General features: G+C 42.5%; 1 protein-coding gene across 5 annotated transcripts in view; it reads left to right on the top strand.

Annotated features, from left to right (window-relative positions):
- Nucleotides 1-24,009, top strand: part of MICAL2 (microtubule associated monooxygenase, calponin and LIM domain containing 2) — a 218,428-nt gene that overhangs the window by 160,829 nt on the left and 33,590 nt on the right. For all 5 annotated transcript variants that reach the window (XM_075838150.1, XM_075838144.1, XM_075838145.1 and 2 more), the window contains 3 exons: nt 10,647-10,818; nt 11,623-11,777; nt 13,309-13,383. In XM_075838150.1, the coding sequence (XP_075694265.1) occupies nt 10,647-10,818; nt 11,623-11,777; nt 13,309-13,383 (402 nt within the window). The remainder of the gene's footprint in view (nt 1-10,646; nt 10,819-11,622; nt 11,778-13,308; nt 13,384-24,009) is intronic.

The following is a 24,009-nucleotide window of genomic DNA, read 5'->3' as shown; positions in this document are numbered from 1 at the left end:
GGAGTTTTCTACAATTGTATGCAAGCTAGGACGCCCTAGACATCCGACTGATACATTTTACCTGCACTGATACATTGTAGCAAACAATCAGGAAAGGGAAGAGATTTATCTTGCTGAAGTGTGTATCTCACAGAGGATTGTCTAGACCGAATATAATGTTAGCGTATCCTTAGGAGGTGCAGAGTTAGCTGTCGCACCTGGGCTGGGGTGCCTAAGGGGGGCCTTATGGTTCCTCTGCCACATAAGAAGACACCAGTATTATGAATGACGCATATTAGGGGGGGGGGGGCTTGTCTTTTTACAATTTCTTTTTATTGGGGCCCAGGATATTTAAATCCTTCCTCTGGCAGACACTCAGATGTGAGAAGTATTAGATTAGGATGGGGTATTTAGTCCCTAAGGGTAACTAAGACCACTATTATTCACTGACAGCAAGCATACATTTTGAAAATGTTGAGGAACTGAAACACAAAGTCTAGTAGAAATTTGTGAAGTTTTCCATTCTACAATGATTAAGGCTTATTTACATATAGTAACTGGAAATCCCATTTAATTAGATATATAGTGATATGGGCCCTACTATTAGCACTGGGGCTGGATATCACTATAGGGGCCCCATCTGATTAGGGATCTAGTTCTAGACCCCGATTTACAATATACCAGGCCATTGAGTTAGTTCCACGCAAAAGAGAAAGTCACAAAGATCTAAAGAAAACTTGTAGCAGAACAGAGTACAGAGAGCGGAGTCCTTCACGGATAATGGGATTTCTCGTACAGCGGCCATGAATGGGGAGTTTTGTTGGACACTTGGAAGGCGTCGTTCGACCTCACACACTTGTGATTTCAACCATCTCCGTGACCCAGAAAACACAAGACGTAGAAATAACTTTTCCTAAATCTTTGATCTTTTGTACGTTGTGAGCCGGTGGTGGACGGCGGCGGTCTGGGCATGAAATCATTAATAACAGGCTGTTACATTGTGACAGAAGCTTCACTCAAAAATAGTCAGCGGAGTTCTCTCCAGCATTTAGTTTTCCTGAAAGAGGAGACGTGAGGTCCACGTGGGGCACAAATGATTACTGGCCTCTTGGCTGACACTAGTTCCTTGGTGGGAATGTCATGTTCCCAGTGCCGGATAACGTGACTTATTGAGCGGCATCTCTGGATTATCACGATCCCCGTGGAGCGGCCTCTGGGGGATATTAGGCAGACGTCTTGGCTCCTCACTCCGCTCCTCTTACATCTTATTTAGATGTCTCCACAATACATTATTTAACCACCCTTTATTTCCTTTCTGTAAATTGAGTTCAGGTTACCTAACAACAACTGGCATCCTTGTCTGGTGACCACCATTTCAGTACATGTAGATACAGGCTGGGGGCGGACGTGCCATATGTGCATCCTCTGTAGCCCTCTGCTACCTTAAAAAAATAATAGCGCCCCCTACTGACTATTATATTACCGTAACTCCCAACTTTCAAGTATCGTAAAGAGGGACAACTTTTTTTATTTTCTAACTGCGCCCATACACACCCAGCTCAGCCCACAGAGTATCAATCTCCCATAGTGCCTCCCCACAGTATAATGCCCATATAGTATTATGCCCCATACAGCATAATGCCCACATACAGTATAATGCCCCATAGCTGTCCCCATACAGTATAATGCCCCATAGCTGCTCCCATACAGTATAATGCCCCATAGCTGCTCCCATACAGTGTAATGCCCCATAGCTGCCCCCATACAGTATAATGCCCTATAGCTGCTCCCATACAGTATAATGCCCTAATAGCTGCGTCCACACAGATGCCCCATATAGTATAATGCCCCATACAGCATAATTCCCACATATGGTATAATGCCACTATAGCTGCCCCCATACAGTATAATGCCCCCACAGCTGCCCTGTACAGTATAATGCCCCCATAGCTGCCCCCATACAGTATAATGCCCCCATATCTGCCTCCATACAGTACAATGCCCCCACAGCTGCCCCATACAGTATAATGCCCCCATAGCTGTCTCCATACAGTATAATGCCCCTTAGCTGCCACCATACAGTATAATGCCCCCACAGCTGCCCCATACAGTATAATGCCCCCATAGCTGCCTCCATACAGTATAATGCCCCTTAGCTGCCACCATACAGTATAAAGCCCCCTTAGCTGCCCCATACAGTATAATTCCCCATAGTTGCCCCATACAGTATAATGCCGCCTTAGCTGCCTCTAGTGCCAGTACCTACATATAAAGCGCCAGTGCCCACATAGTACCACAGTACCTATGTAGATAGTGCCACACACAGTGCCCATGTAGATAGCGCCACAGTTTCCCCTGTAGATAGTGCTGATAGTGCCACAGTGCCCTTGTAGATAGTACCATTGGGGCTCCCTCCAGGAGCGAAATCCTCACCTAGAGCATCGGCTTCGCTGTGACCGGGGATTCCGCTCCAGGAGTAGCCCTGACGTGACTGTCATCGGTGGGCTTCTCCAGGAGATGAATCCCTCGCCACAGTGTTGGCAACGCTCTAGCCGGGGATTCGGCTCCTGGAGCAGCCCCTGATGTCACTGTCCATATACCGTATGGATAGTAATGTCAGAGGCTCCCTCCAGAAACTGAATCCCCGGCTACAACGCTGTCATTCCTGGCCGGGGAATCGGCTCCAGGAGGAGGCCTTGACGTCACTGTCCATATATAGACAGTGACGTCAAGGGCTTCCCTGGGCTCAGCGCTTAACCCCTTAATCAGGGGCGTAACTAGGAAAGAGGGGGCTGTAGAGAACGCCATACAGCCCCCTCTGTAGAGAACGCCATACAGCCCCCTCTGTAGAGAGCGCCATACAGCCCCCCCGGTAGATAACGCCATACAGAGTCCCCCTGTAGATAACGCCATACAGCCCCCTTTGTAGATATCTACAAAGGGCTGTATGGCGTTATCTATAAAGGGGGCTGTTTGGCGTTCTCTACAGAGGGGGCTGTATGGCGTTCTCTACAGGGGGCTGTATGGCGTTATCTACAGGGGGGGGCTGTATGGCGTTATCTACAGGGGGGCTGTATGGCGTTCTCTACAGAGGGGGCTGTATGCGTTCTCTACAGAGGGGGCTGTATGCGTTCTCTACAGAGGGGCCTGTATGGCGATCTCTACAGAGGGGGCTGTATGCGTTCTCTACAGAGGGGGCTGTATGGTGCTATCTACAGAGGGGGCTGTATGGCGTTCTCTACAGGGGGGGCTGTATGGCGTTATCTACAGAGGGGGCTGTATGGCGTTATCTACAGAGGGGGCTGTATGGCGTTCTCTACAGAGGGGGCTGTATGGCGTTATCTACAGAGAGGGCTGTATGGCGTTATCTACAGAGGGGGCTGTATGGCGTTCTCTACAGAGGGGGCTGTATGGCGTTATCTACAGAGAGGGCTGTATGGCGCGAACCGGGACCTCTCCATGCCGCACAGGCTTGTTTTTGCTTATAATAAATCATAAAGCTTTAGGGAGCAAAAAGTACAGGAATAGGCGCGTGTATACACAAAAATCATAGACAGACTCATAATGTTCCCCACAGAGAGTGACGCTAATTTCAAAGTTCATGTTCACCATTAATTAGACAGAGAACTAGTTATACACAGAAAAGTCAATCGATGAGGTTTCTTATGGGCCCTGAAAGCTACAGGGGCCCCATGTAAATTACATGGTCTCCCGCAGTAGTCTCCAGCCTGTGGCTGTCAGCGCCTGTTGAGAGTTGTAGTTTAAACTGCTAGAGAGCCACAGATTAAAGACCACTGATCACCTGTATATTTAAATGTAAATATATATATATCTATAGTATGTACTTGGAACTTGGTCTGTTCCTAAGAGCTTGCACCCACACGCTGCCAGTGCTGCCTGATTCTGTATATAACTATATATATATATACAGTACACACATGATTGTACAATAATCAATCCTATACCCGATAACTTCTGTCCATTTCGGGTAATATAAAGATCTGTTCTAATCTGGTTCCTGGCTGATCTCTGACTGCAGAAACCGAACAATAAATGATGAAGAATTTCAGGCACATTTACAAAGTAACTCTAGGGTATAATTCTGATAAACTCCCATCCATTATACTGTCCACAATCCAACACCCCCCCCCCCCCACACCCCCACCGGCGCTCCGCTACGATCTGTAATCAAATCAACATGTTTTCTAGCAACGGCCTCTTATCCAGAGACAGATCTGGGGAAAAAGGTTAAAATGATGATTTCTTTATTTGTTAAATTCTGATTGATGTTCATGACGTTGTAAGGCGCTGGCACCCACAGAAAACTGAACTTGGCAGAGCCGCGATGGAACAATTGCTCAACTACAAATTCTAGAGATTTTTTAACCAACTTTTCCGAAGTCAAGAATGGCAAGTTGTCTAGTTCTGTATATTAACTTACATACAAACATACAGTACATATAATACAATGCAGGGGTGTAACTATAGGCAGTGCATGGGGATCCTCTATACTACACCACACAGGAGAGCTGACAGATCCTCTATACTACACCACACAGGAGAGCTGACAGCTCCTCTATACTCCACCACACAGGAGAGCCGACAGCTCCTCTATACTACACCACACCGGAGAGCTGACAGCTCCTCTATACTACACCACACAGGAGAACTCTGACAGCTCCTCTATACTACACCACACAGGAGAGCTGACAGATCCTCTATACTACACCCCACAGGAGAGCTGACAGCTCCTCTATAATACACCACACAGGAGAGCTGACAGCTCCTCTATACTACACCACACAGGAGAGCTGACAGCTCCTCTATACTACACCACACACGAGAGCTGACAGCTCCTCTATACTACACCACACAGGAGAGCTGACAGCTCCTCTATACTACACCACACACGAGAGCTGTCAGCTCCTCTATACTACACCACACAGGAGAGCTGACAGATCCTCTGTACTACACCACACAGGAGAGCTGTCAGCTCCTCTATACTACACCACACAGGAGAGCTGACAGATACTCTATATTACACCACACAGGAGAGCCGACAGCTCCTCTATACTACACCACACAGGAGAACCGACAGCTCCTCTATACTACACCACACAGGAGAGCCGACAGCTCCTCTATACTACACCACACAGGAGAACCGACAGCTCCTCTATACTACACCACACAGGAGAGCTGACAGATCCTCTATACTACACCACACAGGAGAGTTGACAGATCCTCTATACTACACCACACAGGAGAGCTGACAGATCCTCTATATTACACCACACAGGAGAACTGACAGATCCTCTACACTACACCACACAGGAGAACTGACAGATCCTCTATACAACACCACACAGGAGAACTGACAGATCCTCTATACTACACCACACAGGAGAGCTGACAGATCCTCTATATTACACCACACCGGAGAACTGACAGATCCTCTATACTACACCACACAGGAGAGCTGACAGATCCTCTATACTACACCACACAGGAGAGCTGACAGATCCTCTATATTACACCACACAGGCGAGCTGACAGCTCCTCTATACTACACCACACAGGAGAACTGACAGCTCCTCTATACTACACCACACAGGAGAGCCGACAGATCCCCTATACTACACCACACAGGAGAACTGACAGATCCTCTATACTACACCACACAGTAGACCTGACAGCGCCTCTATACTACACCACACAGGAGAGCTGACAGATCCTCTATATTACACCACACAGGAGAACTGACAGATCCTCTACACTACACCACACAGGAGAACTGACAGATCCTCTATACAACACCACACAGGAGAACTGACAGATCCTCTATACTACACCACACAGGAGAGCTGACAGGTCCACTATATTACACCACACCGGAGAGCTGACAGATCCTCTATACTACACCACACAGGAGAGCTGACAGATCCTCTATACTACACCACGCAGGAGAGCTGACAGATCCTCTATATTACACCACACAGGAGAGCTGACAGCTCCTCTATACTACACCACACAGGAGAGCTGACAGATCCTCTATACTACACCACACAGGACAGCTGACAGATCCTCTATATTACACCACACCGGAGAACTGACAGATCCTCTATACTGCACCACACAGGAGAGCTGACAGATCCTCTATACTACACCACACAGGAGAGCTGACAGATCTTCTATACTACACCACACAGGAGAACTGACAGCTCCTCTATACTCCACCACACCGGAGAACTGACAGATCCTCTATACTACACCACACAGGAGAGCTGACATCCTCTATACTACACCACACAGGAGAGCTGACAGCTCGTATATACTCCACCACACCGGAGAATTTGACAGATCCTCTATACTACACCACACAGGAGAGCTGACAGATCCTCTATACTACACCACACAGGAGAGCTGACAGATCCTCTACACCACACAGGAGAGCTGACAGATCTTCTATACTACACCACACAGGAGAGCTGACAGATCCTCTATACTACACCACACAGGAGAGCTGACAGCTCCTCCATACTACACCACACAGGAGAGCTGACAGCTCCTCTATACTACACCACACAGGAGAGCTGACAGATCCTCTATACTACACCACACATGAGAGCTGACAGATCCTCTATACTACACCACACAGGAGAGCTGACAGCTCCTCTATACTACACCACACTGGAGTGCTGACAGCTCCTCTATACTACACCACACAGGAGTGCTGACAGATCCTCTATACTACACAACACAGGAGAACTGACAGATCTTCTTTAAGAAAACTGCAGTACTATAAATGGGACATGAAGGTTGGGAGCAGAACATAAAGATGTAATAGAGGGGCATCTTTTACTTAGAAACCCTACTTTTAGAGAGAGTGAAGTACCTTTACAAACAACTGCTCTTCCTCGGATTGACCCAGCACCACGGACAGCCCATTGATTTCAATGTTTTCAATGTCATGCTTTATTTATCTTGCAGTTTCTTAAAGAGGTTGTAGAATTCTTAAAGTCTATTTACACCTTTGAACTACAAAATGTGTTTAATAAAATTATGTTTTATGTGATTTTAAGCAACTTTTCAATTGACTTTATCTTGTATACATAGAAGCTGTATCTTGCCGTCAAAACCGATTCCGTGACTCGGCTAAAACCTGGTCCCGCAGGAGCCAGCTAATAATGATCACGTCTTTCAGTCAAGCCGTCAGTCCAGCTCACATGACGTAATCGGCTTTGACGGCAATATACACCTTCTATGTATACAGAATAAAGTCAAATGAAAAGTTGCTTAAAATAACCTGAAACATTGTTTTGTTTTAAAAAAGCTGTACATAGCTTTTAAAAAACATATGCCAGTAACAGTGCCACTCTTGTGCATGCTCAATGTGTGCTATTGCAGATCAACTCCAATCAAGTGAATACCGAACACAGCCCATGGACAAGAGTGGCGCTGTGTCTGGAAGGAAGCTGCCAAATTTTTCTCTTCATCCTCTACAAGAAATGTATAAAAAATTCCAGGAAATAAAAGTCTACGGTTATTTGTATATGTCTCTATGTGTGAAGCTAAAGGACATGTTCTTCCTATACGATTTCTCATCGATGATTTGAGGTATTTTGTTGCCCTCTGGTGGCCTGGTTTAGTGCTGCAATAGCAGGAGGCTGAAATATTTAAAGTGAACTTTCACTTTTAAGCAACTTTTGGCCTTTCTTGACTCATTAGTCATTTGTCTAAAATATTCATCTCACTCACAACAATACCAGTAAGGCTCACAATGTAATCCCCCCCCCCCCCCCACCTTTCACACTGCACTGGGACCAGTTTTATAGGAAACCATTCATATTTAGCCCCTGACCATATTTTTACCTAGGACCCCAGGTAAAACCAAGGCACGAAAGCGGACCACGGAGCCATCTTAAATCACATTAAGTCCCACATTCCCATACATTTTGCTGCATTTTCCATACAGCGTATGTATCTTAAAGGATATTCTTCTACTATTTGACAGATCAGGGGGAACATATATATACGGGCAGTATTATAGTAGTTATATTCTTGTATATAGGGGCAGTATTATAGTATCTATATACTTATATATAGGGGCAGTATTATAGTAGTTCTATTCTTGTATATAGGAGCAGTATTATAGTAGTTATATTCTTGTATATAGGGGGCAGTATTATAGTAGTTATATTCTTGTATATAGGGGCAGTATTATAGTAGTTATATTCTTGTATATAGGAGGCAGTATTATAGTAGTTATATTCTTGTATATAGGAGCAGTATTATAGTAGTTATATTCTTGTATATAGGGGGCAGTATTATAGTAGTTATATTCTTGTATATAGGAGCAGTATTATAGTAGTTATATTCTTGTATATAGGGGCAGTATTATAGTAGTTATATTCTTGTATATAGGGGCAGTATTATAGTAGTTATATTCTTGTATATAGGGGCAGTATTATAGTAGTTATATTCTTGTATATAGGGGGCAGTATTATAGTAGTTATATTCTTGTATATAGGAGCAGTATTATAGTAGTTATATTCTTGTATATAGGGGCAGTATTATAGTAGTTATATTCTTGTATATAGGGGGAGTATTATAGTAGTTATATTCTTGTATATAGGAGCAGTATTATAGTAGTTATATTCTTGTATATAGGGGCAGTATTATAGTAGTTATATTCTTGTATATAGGGGGCAGTATTATAGTAGTTATATTCTTGTATATAGGAGCAGTATTATAGTAGTTATATTCTTGTATATGGGAGGCAGTATTATAGTAGTTATATTCTTGTATATAGGGGCAGTATTATAGTAGTTATATTCTTGTATATAGGGGGCAGTATTATAGTAGTTATATTCTTGTATATAGGGGGCAGTATTATAGTAGTTATATTCTTGTATATAGGGGCAGTATTATAGTAGTTATATTCTTGTATATAGGGGGCAGTAATTTTAGTAGTTATATTCTTGTATATAGAGGCAGTATTATAGTAGTTATATTCTTGTATATAGGGGCAGTATTATAGTAGTTATATTCTTGTATATAGGGGGCAGTATTATAGTAGTTATAGTTTTGTATATAGGAGAAGTATTATAGTAGTTATATTCTTGTATATAGGGAGCAGTACTATAGTAGTTATATTCTTGTATATAGGGGCGGTATTATTGTAGTTATATTCTTGTATATAGGGGCAGCATTATAGTAGTTATATTCTTGTATATAGGGGGCAGTATTATAGTAGTTATATTCTTGTATATAGGGGCAGCATTATAGTAGTTATATTCTTGTATATAGGGGGCAGTATTATAGTAGTTATATTCTTGTATATAGGGGGCAGTATTATAGTAGTTATATTCTTGTATGTAGGGGGCAGTATTATAGTAGTTATATTCTTGTATATAGGGGGCAGTATTATAGTAGTTATATTCTTTTATATAGGGGGCAGTATTATAGTAGTTATATTCTTGTATATAGGGGGCAGTATTATAGTAGTTATATTCTTGTATGTAGGGGCAGTATTATAGTAGTTATATTCTTGTATATAGGGGCAGTATTATAGTAGTTATATTCTTGTATATAGGGGCAGTATTATAGTAGTTATATTCTTGTATATAGGGGCAGTATTATAGTAGTTATATTCTTGTATATAGGGGCAGTATTATAGTAGTTATATTCTTGTATATAGGGGGCAGTATTATAGTAGATATATTCTTGTATATAGGAGCAGTATTATAGTAGTTATATTCTTGTATATAGGGGCAGTATTATAGTAGTTATATTCTTGTATATAGGGGGCAGTATTATAGTAGATATATTCTTGTCTATAGGGGCAGTATTATAGTAGTTATATTCTTGTACATAGGGGGCAGTATTATAGTAGTTATATTCTTGTATATAGGGGCAGTATTATAGTAGTTATATTCTTGTATATAGGGGCAGTATTATAGTAGTTATATTCTTGTATATAGGGGGCAGTATTATAGTAGATATATTCTTGTCTATAGGGGCAGTATTATAGTAGTTATATTCTTGTACATAGGGGGCAGTATTATAGTAGTTATATTCTTGTATATAGGGGCAGTATTATAGTAGTTATATTTTTGTATATAGGGAGCAGTATTATAGTAGATATATTCTTGTATATAGGGGCAGTATTATAGTAGTTATATTCTTGTATATAGGGAGCAGTATTATAGTAGTTATATTCTTGTATATAGGAGCAGTATTATAGTAGTTATATTCTTGTATATAGGGAGCAGTATTATAGTAGTTATATTCTTGTATATAGGGAGCAGTATTATAGTAGTTATATTCCTGTGTATAAGGGCAGTATTATAGTAGTTATATTCTTGTATATAGGGCACAGTATTATAGTAGTTATATTCTTGTATATAGGGCACAGTATTATAGTAGTTATAGTCTTGTATATAGGGGCAGTATTATAGTAGTTATATTCTTCTATATAGGGGCAGTGTTATAGTAGTTATATTCTTATATATAAGAGCACTCATGTCATTTCATGTATGGCCATCTTTGGTAGCCACCGTTCAGGGCCTGGACATATATAACAGATTTGGTTAATTTTATTCATTATGTCTTTGCTGATATTTTTACTGCACTGTCATTAATAATCTTCTTTGGTGATGAATCTGCAGATGAACCTTCTTCACCTAAGAAATCTCGGAGTAATTCACTGTTTGGAATTTTCAAGAGAAGAAATTCATCTGTATCTACGGAATGGAAATCTGTCAGGATTGGTCCTGAGGAAGAGATGGCAGATAATAACCTCTTGGCCTTGCGTGTCATGGTGCTGAGTGATGAGAGCAGGTGACTTCCTGAGAGACATGTCATCTGGTCAACTAGATTATTTTTATACTACATACAATAAAATGTCCAGTTGCTGGATTATCAAATGTTCTGGAATATCAGACTGTCATAAAAAAAAGTATCAAAACAAGATCATATAAGAGTAGAACTTTTCTAAGAAGACAATTCAAGATAGAATGTGAGATTTCACATTGTTTTGCAGTCCTTTACCAGGAGCAAGTGAAACTCTATCAACATGTCTGGATTAGCAAATGCCAGATTAAAGGAATTTTATTGAAGTTCCTTGTGTACCATATAATACATGATAATTGCACAAAAACTTTAATCCATCAATTTTTTTCGATGGAGTTGTACTTTAATTTTAGACAAAGGGGTGTGGCCTTTACATCTAAGTATTTTTAAAGGGCCCTTTACATTAAAATATAAATCCTTGAGTTGTCAAGTTTTAAATGATTCTGTTCAGCTGTTTCTTTGTTATCTGTATCTGGGAAAGCTGAGTGACCACCGATATTGCTCCTGAATTGCGAACCTGCCTAGTTCTGAAGCTATATAAGAGTATAGGATATATCATTGCATAACTGGAAATATTTGCTGAACAAGAGTCGAGCAAACATGGGTGACAACCTTTGCAGTAGTTGTGACAGTGGCCATATTGGTTGTCACCCATAACTAAGAATAGCATTTTAAAACAACTTGATAGAGGGACTTGTATTTAGTGATCGGCAGGTGAAGATTGGATCATTCCACAACGGCTTCTACCTCCGAGATCAGCACGTGCTCAGTAATTCCTCTCTTTTGTTACAGCTCAGATGCAGAGAAACGTCCCGAGGAGAATCGTGGTAAAATAAATCGCAACAGGTTGTCGTCACGGAAGAAGAATGTGCCTGCTCCCACCGGGACCAAAGTGGGTCACAGGGAAGCGCAGGGGGATACTGGTCACTCCTCTAAAGCTGTAGATGGTAAGTAACATTTGGGAACTAGTTTTTATAACCGATTTTGCGTTTCAATTCCTCACCATAATCAAAATCTCTACTTGATGTCATTGAATGATAACATCCTTGTTTGCATCCAGAGGCTAAAAGTCCATACACACCTAATTCTTACAGATGAGGGTCTGTTGAAATAGTGTTCTGTCTATACTGTGAGCTAAAGACATCCGCAACACAAATCTCTCTCCTGATCATTTTCTACAATGTATCAATTCACTTTTTAGCTCACAAAGGATTGTCTAGACTAGGAAAAAGTAACAAATTCTCAGCTGTGAGACCTATTAGGTCTGTACAGGTTGTCAGCCACTAAATGTATCCTTTTCACTGACAGCAAGCAGGTATCTTGAAAATGATTTTGAAACATTTATTAAAATGTTGCAGAACTTTTCATTATTCAATGATCAATCTTAATTTATACAACACTGAAAAACGCTTTTACGTGGCCGCCGACTGCAGTATTTTTTTTATTCTTTTTTAAGTACGATTATTCGGCTCTTGAAGTGAAATAGTATAATGCGGAGTATTCATTTATTTACTTGACTGTTACTTGTAATGACATAGTCCACATTTATTTATACTAGACCTGTCCCCAGAGGAGCTTGCAATCTAAATTCCTCCTGCCTCATGTGTGTGCAGGACTTGCTATCCCATGTGTAATTTACAGAAATAATATTAGAAAAGAACAACTAAATAAGAGTTCTAGAATAAGTAGCTAAGAAAATATTTGGGATATATAATATAAAGAATATGATAATTATATTTCACCTGCAATACCGATATGAACGTTTTATTCCAGCAATCAATATTTAGGTCACGTTACATGTTTTATGTATTTGATGTAGGAGGGCTAGGGGTGCCCTCTGCTGGCTGTTTTGTGGTATGACAAGAAGAGAATTCTGTAACAGTATTGAAAATGAATATGATCAAAATTGTTTTTATCTGTTGTGATTGGCACCCGTGTTAAAGGAGTTTTCCAGAAAAATAAAAATAAAAGTCCATTTAAAGGACATAGCTGCCACTTCAACATATCTAAAAAAAAAGGAAAAAAGTATATGCGTTTACGTTTTGGAAAGTTTGACAGGTTCATAAAATATTTTCTGTAAATGCTTAAACTATCAGTAGCAAATAAAGGAGCGGAGACATTGCTTGGATGTCCGGAGCAATGGTGCCAGATCTGTTCCTGCTCCCTCCACATAACTGCCCACAACTTCATGTCACTGACCTGCTGTACAGAATCTGTATACATTATATATTCATCTGTATAGTGAACCCATCAGGATTCCATTATTGTGCAGTTAGATAAAGGACATTGCTCCACCCTTACATAATCCTGCTGGGTGGACTAGGGGCCTCAATGTGTAGGATGCGAGTCGTGCTTCATACCTCTGCTGCAACCCCAATTCCTGCACCCCTGTAGTTGGAGCTTCCAGTATTTGTTCCCCATCACCCCCTTTATATATGTACCACTAATCAAACTTTCTGTGCCCCTCTTCTGTTTCAGCGCTTGTTCGGGCAAGCAACCTCCCAACTGTGACATCGAATAAATCTCAGAGGTGGAGGCAGAAAATCCAGTCCAGTAAGTAGATCCCGTCTATGTCATCAGGGCCGGGATATCTCTGTTCCTATAGAATGTCCTACAAAACGGCATCATCCACTCTGATGTAAATAAAGCTTAATCATTGTACAATGTAAGTTCTTCAACCTTCTAATAGACTTTGTGCTTTGTCAATTTTTCACCATTTCCAAGATCTTTGTTTGCTGTCAGAGAATGGAAACGTAACCTAATACTTCTCACAGCGGAGGGTTTTGTAGACAATCCTCTTTGAGCTAAACAGTCTAAAAGTCCAGACTCCAGGCGGATACATTTTACCAACGCTGTTACATTGTAGCAAACTATCAGAGACAAATAAGAGGTTTGGACTAATTGTGTATAAGCTCACAGAGGATTCTCGTGAGCTGTGGGAAGTATTAGGTCTGTACTGGTTTTCTGTGGATGTAAATGTTTCCATGCACTGACAGCAAGCAGAGATCGTAAATACGATAAGGACTTGAAACCAAAAGTATGTTAGAAAGTTGCAGAACTTTTCATTATTTGATGATTTCACTTTTTAAACACAAAACCAGAAATATATTTTAATTGGAATAATAAAGGAAAGGGTAAGTATATCAGGGGCAGAGTCAGTTGCAGCCGGCTGCGCTCCCAGCACATTTAGGGTATGTTCACACGGCCTATTTACGGACGTAAATCGGGCGTTTTTGCCCCGAATTACGCCCGAAAATAGCGCCTCAATAGCGCTGACAAACATCTGCCCATTGAAAGCAATGGGCAGACGTTTGTCTGTTCACACGAGGCGTATATTTACGCGCCGCTGTCAAATGACGGCGCGTAAATAGACGCCCGCGTAGAAGAAGTGACCTGTCACTTCTTTGGCCGTAATTGGAGCCGCTATTCATTGACTCCAATGAATAGCAGCGCTAATTACGGCCGTAATTGACGCGGCGTTCAAGCGCCTGCACATGCCGGTACGGCTGAAATTACGGGGATGTTTTCAGGCGGAAACATCCCCGTAATTTCAGCCGTTACGGACCCCCGCCGTGTGAACATACCCTTAGTCTCAGACGATCTCTTGGCGGCTAAATCTAACAGCATATACTCTGTCCTGATTCTCCTGGATCTCTCTGCAGCCTGTGACACTGTAGACCACCAACTCCTACTCAACATGCTCCACTCTATTGGCCTCCAGGACGCGGCTCTCTCTTGGTTTTTCTCCTATCTCTCTGACCGCTCGTTCAGTGTCATTTGCTGGTTCTACTTCTCCTCTTCCCCTTGCTATCGGGGTTCCTCAGGGATCAGTCCTAGGTCTGCTCCTCTTTTCTCTCTACACAGCTCCTATTGGACAAACCATCAGCAGGTTCGTCTTCCAGTACCATCTTTATTCTGATGACACCCAATTATATGCCTCTTCCCGTGACATCACCCCTGCTCTAATACAGAACACCAGTGATTGTCTATCCGCTGTCTCTAACATCATGGTGCAAGGCAGAAAAATTGTGTGTAGATATATAAAAATGTGAATAAAAATTGTGTATTTATGTATATACATATATATATATATATATACGAGACAGCACTCCAGAATTTGTGAAAAAATAGGATCACTTTAATGCGACATTTCAGCCCTACTCCATGGGGCCTTTCTCAAGTAGTGCTGCTTGACTGCTTGAGAAAGGCCCCATGGAGTAGGGCTGAAACGTAGCATTAAAGTGATCCTATTTTTTCACAAATTCTGGAGTGCTGTCTCGTATATTGGAGCGCATTATATATATATATGACCCTAAATGGCGCTGCTAAAACAATTGAGTAGTCTGATGTAAGAATAATGATAATTTAATACAATAAGGCTACGCGTTTCGACACAGGACATGCGTCTACATCAGGCCATGTAGTTACAATAAAATTACACCAGGTTAAGAAAAAACCCGCTAAACAGGCAGGTCAGAGATCACCTATGACGTCACGTGGGGTCATCACAATATAAAACATAAAAATGAATGCATCGGTTTAAAAGACAACTTAAAATGACAAACAATATTGTCAAATCTCAAATACTCATAAATGGCTTCCGTCAATCTATACAAATAACAATTAACCCCCAAAAAACTTTTAAGAGAATAACAGTGCCTATTAAAATAAGCACTGGGTTATATAGTAAACGGCAAGTGAATGAGCGACAAGCCTTATAAACAGTGTATACAATATATAGATAGGAGTGTTCAATCCATTTCAGGGAGATATTTATAACAATTGTATCAAAACTCACAATCTAAGCTTAGATACAATTGTTATAAATATCTCCCTGAAATGGATTGAACACTCCTATCCATATATTGTATTCAATTATCATTATTATTACATCAGACGAGTCAATTGTTTTAGCAGCGCCATTTAGGGTCATATATATACACCATTTTTCTGCCTTGCACCCTCCTTAGCTCGTGGCAACGTATACCTTATGTTGTCAGTGTAATTGGACCTTGGCTGCAGCTTTCCACGTGGATCCCGTCTACATTTGTACCAGTGTTGTACCCGCACAGTTCTACAAACTGAGCATATTGCTCTTCTAATTTCTCATTTCCATTATCCATCCCTGGGTAATCTGCACCATGTGGCGCCGTGTTTTGTGTTTTTTTTCTGTTTTATGTCTCTAACATCATGTCCTCTCTCTATCTGAAACTGAATCTTTCTTAGGCCTCATTTACACGAGCGTATTATACGCGCGTGCTTTTCACGCGTGTCGTACGCACCTATAATAGTCTATGGGGCTGTTTAGACGATGCGTGAATTTTGCGCAGCGTGAGTGCGTTGCGTAAAACTCACGACATGTTCTATATTCTTGCGTTTTTCACGCAACACGCACCCATTGACTTCAATGGGTGCGTGAAAACAACGCATGCCACACTGACGGTCCTGCGTTGCATGCGCGAAAATCACGCAAGAGCTGTCAAAAGGATGAATGTAAACAGAAAAGCACCACGTGCTTTTCTGGTTACAAACATCCAAACGGAGTGTCAAATTAGAGATGAGCGCACCGAACTTCACCGGGTTCGGCCGAACTCGTTTTAACCGAACCCGGCAAAAAATGTTCGGGTACGCGACGTCAGGAGACAGTCACTGCCCACGGTGCTCAAAGACTTAAACTGTTTCAGCACCATGGACAGTGACTTTCGATCACAATATACATATACGTGTAAAAAAAAAAAGAAGTTCTGACTTACCGATAACTCCCGGCTTCTTCCTCCAGTCCGACCTCCCGGGATGACAATTCAGGCCAAGTGACAGCTGCAGCCAATCACAGGCCAAGCACAGGCTGCAGCCAATCACAGGCTGCAGCGGTCTCATGCCCTGCCGCGTCATCCTGGGAGGTGGGGCCGGATGACAAGAGAGGGACGCGTCACCAAGGCAACGGCCGGGAGACCGGACTGGAGGAAGCAGGCAGTTCATGGTAAGTGTGAACGTCTTTTTTTATTCACAGGTTGGTGTATATTGTGATCGGCATTCACTGTCGAGGGTGCTGAAAGAGTTACTGCCGATCAGTTAGCTCTTTCAGCACCTTGGACAGTGACGGGCGTCGACTACCTCATCTCTATGATGGCGGCTGCGCGAAAATCACGCAGCCGCGCATCATACACGGATGACACACGGAGCTGTCAATTGCCTTTTGCGCACGCAAAACGCAGCGTTTTTTTGCGTGCGCAAAACGCACACGCTCGTGTAAATGAGGCCTTAAACTGAGCTCCTTGTGTTCCCGCCATCTACTAACCTCCCTAAACCTGATGTCATAACCATAAACCATAACTCCTAGGCGGCACGCTCGCTGTCTCTATCACTATCATAGCTCCTAGGCGGCACGCTCGCTGTCTCTATCACTATCATAACTCCTAGGCGGCACGCTCGCTGTCTCTATCACTATCATAGCTCCTAGGCGGCACGCTCGCTGTCTCTATCACTATCATAGCTCCTAGGCAGCACGCTCGCTGTCTCCATCACTATCATAGCTCCTAGGCAGCACGCCCGCTGTCTCTATCACCACCATCACTCCTAGGCAGCACGCCCGCTGTCTCCATCACTATCATAGCTCCTAGGCAGCACGCCCGCTGTCTCTATCACTACTATCACTCCTCTCCGGCACGCCCGCTGTCTCTATCACTACCATAACTCCTAGGCAGCACGCCCGCTGTCTCTATCACTATCATAACTCCTAGGCAGCACGCCCGCTGTCTCTATCACTACAATCACTCCTAGGCAGCACGCTCGCTGTCTCTAACACTACCATCACTCCTAGGCAGCACGCCCGCCGTCTCCATCACTATCATAGCACCTAGGCAGCACGCCCGCTGTCTCTATCACTACCATCACTCCTCTCCTGCACGCCCGCTGTCTCTATCACTACCATCACTCCTCTCCTGCACGCCCGCTGTCTCTATCACTACCATCACTCCTAGGCAGCACGCCCGCTGTCTCTATCACTACCATAACTCCTAGGCAGCACGTCCGCTGTCTCTATCACTATCATAGCACCTAGGCGGCACGCTCGCTGTCTCTATCACTACCATAACTCCTAGGCAGCACGCCCGCTGTCTCTATCACTACTATCACTCCTCTCCAGCACGCCCGCTGTCTCTATCACTACCATAACTCCTAGGCAGCACGCCCGCTGTCTCTATCACTATCATAACTCCTAGGCAGCACGCCCGCTGTCTCTATCACTACCATAACTCCTAGGCAGCACGCCCGCTGTCTCTATCACTATCATAACTCCTAGGCAGCACGCCCGCTGTCTCTATCACTATCATAGCTCCTAGGCAGCACGCCCGCTGTCTCTATCACTACTATCACTCCTCTCCGGCACGCCCGCTGTCTCTATCACTACCATAACGCCTAGGTGGCACGCCCGCTGTCTCTATCACTACCATAACGCCTAGGTAGCATGCCCGCTGTCTCTATCACTATCATAACTCCTAGGTAGCACGCCCGCTGTCTTGGGGTTATTTTTGACTCAGATCTTTCCTTTACTTCACACATACAATCACTTTCACCTCAAAAACATCTCCAGAATCCGCCCTTTTCTTACTGTGGAAACAGCCAAAACTCTCATTGTTGCTCTGATTCTCTGGTCTTGATTACTGTAACTCATTACTAGTCGGTCTTCCACGCACTAAACTCTCCCCTCTCCAATCCATTCTCAATGCAGCAGCCAGGCTCATCCTTCTGACCAACCGCTACACCAACGCCTCTGCCCTCTGCCAGTCACTGCACTGCTACACCAACGCCTCTACCCTTTGCCAGTCACTGCACTGCTACACCAACGCCTCTACCCTTTGCCAGTCACTGCACTGCTACACCAACGCCTCTACCCTGTGCCAGTCACTGCACTGCTACACCAACGCCTCCACCCTTTGCCAGTCACCACACTGCTACACCAACGCCTCTACCCTGTGCAAGTCACTGCACTGCTACACCAACGCCTCTACCCTGTGCCAGTCACTGCACTGCTACACCAACGCCTCTACCCTTTGCCAGTCACCACACTGCTACACCAACGCCTCCACCCTTTGCCAGTCACCACACTGCTACACCAACGCCTCTACCCTGTGCCAGTCACCACACTGCTACACCAACGCCTCTACCCTGTGCCAGTCACTGCACTGCTACACCAACGCCTCTACCCTGTGCCAGTCACCACTGCTACACCAACGCCTCTACCTGTGCCAGTCACCACACTGCTACACCAACGCCTCTACCCTGTGCCAGTCACTACACTGTTACACCAACGCCTCTGCCTTTTGCCAGTCACTGAACTGGTTGCCTGTCCTCTTCAGAGTTAAATTCAAATTTATTACACTCACCCACAAAGCTCTCCCCAGTGCTGCACCTCCTTACATCTCCTCCCTCATCTCTGTCCACCACCCTACTCGGGCTCTACGTTCTGCCAACGACCTCAGATTAACATCCACCATAATCCGAACCTCCCACTACCGTCTCCAGGATTTCTCTCGTGCTGCACCCGTCCTCTGGAATGCGCTACCCCAGACAATCAGATCAATTCCCGACATCCACAGTTTTAAACGTGCACTGAAAACACATTTTATTAGACCGGCCTATAACATTCCCTAATCTGACTCCTGCCCCCCCCTTTTACATTAGTCATCAGACCTGACCCCCTCATTCAGCTGTATCCCCCACACTCCCTGCACCCTAATACACTTCATGTTAGTCATCCACAGATACCGGCTGGTGACGGCTCTTGCAGCTTTATGTTACTACCCCAAGTGTATAAAATTTTTCACATTTTGTGTCTCCCTTATTTCCTCACAGATTGTAAGCTCTTGTGATCAGCGTCCTCACTCCTCTTCTCCCTTATTATATAGATTGTAAGCTCTTCTGAGCACGGTCCTGAATCCTCTTGTTTAAATGGTAAATTAGTTTTGTCACTATGTCATGTCTGATATTGTCTGTACAATGTACCCCCTGAATTGTAAAGTGCTGCGGAATATGTTGGCGCTATATGAATTAAGATTATTATTATCATCTATGTACAGAAACAGGTTTTAACCCCTTAGTGACCAGCCTATTTTAGGCCCTAATGGCCAAGCTATTTTTTTCGTTTTTCTATAGTCGCATTCAAAAAGCTATAACGTTTTTATTCTTCCGTCCACATAGCTGTATGAGGACTTTTTTTTTTGCGGGATTAGTTGTACTTTTTAATGGCACTATTTTGGGGTAGATATCATTTTTTTGAATAACTTTTCTTAACTTTTTTTCGGGGGGGGGGGGGGGGGGGATAGAAAAAACCCCTGAATTTCCGCCATTGTTCTATGTGTTTTAAAATCACGCCGTTCAGTGTGTGGCGTAAATAACATGTTACCTTTATTCTTTGGGTCGGTACGATTACGAAGATACCACATATGTATTCTGTAGGTTTTTTATGTTTTACGACTTTTGCACAATAAAAACACTTTTGAACTAAAATTATCTGTTTTTGCATCGTCGCGTTCCAAGAGTCGTAATAGTTTTATTTTTCTGTCAATGTAGTGATATGAGGGCTTGTTTTTTGCAGGACGAGACGTAGTATTGATTGGTACTATTTTGGGTACATGGGTTTTATTGATTAACTTTTATTATGACTTTTTGGGGGGCAATGGAAAATAATAGCAATTTCGCCATAGTTTTTTTGCGGTCATTTTTTTACGGTGTTCACTTTGCGGTTTAAATTACATATTAACTTTATTGTTTGGGTCATTACGGTCGCGGCGATACCCTATATGTGTATTTTTATTTTATTTTTACACTTTTACTAAATAAAAACACTTTTTATGAAAGAAAATATTTTATTTATTTTTTTACTGTAAATGTAAGTCATAATTTTTATTTCACATTTATTACTTATTTTGTTAGTCCCACTAGGGGACTTTACTATGCGATCTTTAGATCGCTGCTATAATGCTTTGGTATACTTAGTATACCAAATCATTATTGCCTGTCAGTGTAAATCTGAATCTTACCTCCGGCACGTCCTGATAGGCATATGCCCTGGGCAGACCTGGGGTCCTTTATCAGGCCCCTGGCTGCCATGGCACCCCGCCGATGGGTGACAGAAGGAGCTCCCTCTATAAATGATTTAAATGCAGCGATCGCTATTGACTGCGGCATTTAACGGGTTAAACGACCAAGTAAACTTAAATAGCGGCCGTTGGAGCAGGAGCCCGGCTGTCATCAGACAACCGGACAACCGTGCAGGACTTAGACTGGGCCACCGTGAAAAGGCGTATTGATGGTCACTAAGGGGTTAAAGAAAGAATTCCTGAGAGTATCAAGGCTCCACATATAATACCAACGTAATACAGCAGACTCTAGAGGGCGCTCTGCCTCTTCCTGACCATACAGACGCATAGAATGTCGCTGTAAGCAGGATTTGCAGATGAGGAATTTGAAAAATTTGAAAAATGCTGCCTGGAATATTTCTCCCTCACACAGAAAAAAGGACACATCTCAAGAAGCCACTTATGTGTTATATGCAGCATCACATAGTAATTCTCTCCAAATCCCAGGGGACGCTCCAGGAATTGTAAATCAGACAGAATGCCACTATAGATACTAAAATGAAAAGTTCCATTATAGATTCAGCTTATAACTACTGCTGCTCCCTATGTATAAAAATAGAACTACTATAATACTGCTCCTATATACAAGAATATAACTACTATAATACTGCTCCCTATGTATAAAAATAGAACTACTATAATACTGCTCCTATATACAAGAATATAACTACTATAATACTGCTCCCTATGTATAAAAATAGAACTACTATAATACTGCTCCTATATACAAGAATATAACTACTATAATACTGCTCCCTATGTATAAAAATAGAACTACTATAATACTGCTCCTATATACAAGAATATAACTACTATAATACTGCCCCTATATACAAGAATATAACTACTATAATACTGCCCCTATATACAAGAATAGAACTACTATAATACTGCCCCTATATACAAGAATATAACTACTATAATACTGCTCCCTATATACAAGAATATAACTACTATAATACTACCCTCTATATACAAGAATATAACTACTATAATACTGCTCCTATATACAAGAATATAACTACTATAATACTGCTCCTATATACAAGAATATAACTACTATAATACTGCCCCTATATACAAGAAGATAACTACTATAATACTGTTCCTATATACAAGAATATAACTACTATAATACTGCCTCCTATATACAAGAATATAACTACTATAATACTGCTCCTATATACAAGAATATAACTACTATAATACTGCCCCTATATACAAGAATATAACTACTATAATACTGCACCCTATATACAAGAATATAACTCCTATACTACTGCCCCTATATACAAGAATATAACTACTATAATACTGCTCCTATATACAAGAATATAACTACTATAATACTGCTCCTATATACAAGAATATAACTACTATAATACTGCTCCTATATACAAGAATATAACTACTATAATACTGGCCCCTATATACAAGAATATAACTACTATAATACCCCCTTGCGTACCTTTGACGTAATAGTACGTCGCTGGCCACTTATGCCAGCGTACCTTCGACGTACTATTACGGCGCAGGAATAAACTGTCACTATGTGAAATCACATAGTGACAGAACAGCGGCGGCAGCTGTCATTGACAGCTAACCGTCTCTGCTACCGGCCTGGGGACCAATTAGCAGTCCCCAATGCCGGCGATTGCTGTGATTGGTCAGTCTCTGAAGACTGACCAATCACAGCCGTCTGTGACGTCGTCTGCAGGAGAAAGCTCCTGTCACTTTCTCTGATCTCCTCATTTCTGTGAGATACGTGAGGAGATCAGAGAAAGCAGTGTAAAAAAAAAACAAAACACTTTTTATTAACCCCTTCCCGAAAATGGGCGTATAGTAACGCCCTGAGGATGAAGCGGGCACAGGAGCTGTGCTCGCTCCATCTTCATCGGATGTCGGCTGTAATATACAGCCGACATCCCACTGCAACTACAGCGATCACTGTCCTCTCCGATCGCTGTAGTTTAACCCCTTAAATGCCGCTGTCAATAGCGACAGCGGCATTTAAGTGATTGATACAGAGGGAGGGGGCTCCCTCTGCACCCCATTGCCCCCCCCGCGAAAAATCGCGGGGTTCTGATGGTTGCAATGGCAACCAGGAAGCCTAGCAACGGCTTCCTGGTTGCCAGGTACGGGAGCCTATTAGGTCCTGCCCAAGGCAGGACGTAATAGGCTCAACTGTCAGTTGTAAAGTGACAGTTACAATACACTGCACTACATCAGTACATACAGAAGTAGTGCAGTGTATTGTGCAGGGGATCAGAAGATCAGATCTTCCAGTCCCCTAGTATGTGTAAAATAAAAAGTGAAAAAAAAGTTTAAAAAAAAGTAAAAAAAAAAGTTTTCGATAAATAAATAAATACAAGTTTTACGTAATAAAAACAATAATCGCCTTGTTTCCCTGATCAAGCCCTTTATAATTAGAAAAAAAATGAAAAAAAAGACAAAAACTAGACATAAAGGTATCGCCGCGTACGTATCGGCCTGACCTAAAAAAATATCATATTATTTATCCCGCACGGTGAACACCGTAAAAAAAATACCATAAAAAACAATGGCAGAATTTCCTTTTTTGGTCACGTTGTTTCCAAAAAAATGGAATAAAAAGTGATCAAAAAGTCGCGCGTAGCCAAACATGGTACCAATAAAAACGACAGTGTGTCACGCAAAAAATGTATGTACTCCGCACAGATTACATATGCCCCCACATTATAAACTGAAACACCAGTAAAACACTAAACAAAACTACTACCAAGCAAAATCTGCGCTCCAAAAGCCAAATGGCGCTCCTTCTGGGCCTGGCAGTGTGCCCAAACAGCGGTTTATGACCACATATGGGGTATTACCGTACTCTGGAGAACCGCTTAACAATTTATGGGGCGTATGTCTCCAGTGGTACAAGCTGGGCCCAACGCATTGGGCACTGAAATAGCATATATGTGGAAAATGTCAAATTTCAATCTGCAACATCCACTGTGCACTAATTTCTGCAAAACCTTTGGGGGTCAAAATGCTCACTACACTTCTAGATGAA

The sequence above is a fragment of the Rhinoderma darwinii genome, chromosome 9 (genome assembly GCF_050947455.1).
Source record: "Rhinoderma darwinii isolate aRhiDar2 chromosome 9, aRhiDar2.hap1, whole genome shotgun sequence".
NCBI lineage: Eukaryota > Metazoa > Chordata > Amphibia > Anura > Rhinodermatidae > Rhinoderma > Rhinoderma darwinii.
The sequence above is the reverse complement of the archived record's forward strand: the minus strand, read 5'-3'. Positions and strand labels throughout refer to the sequence as shown.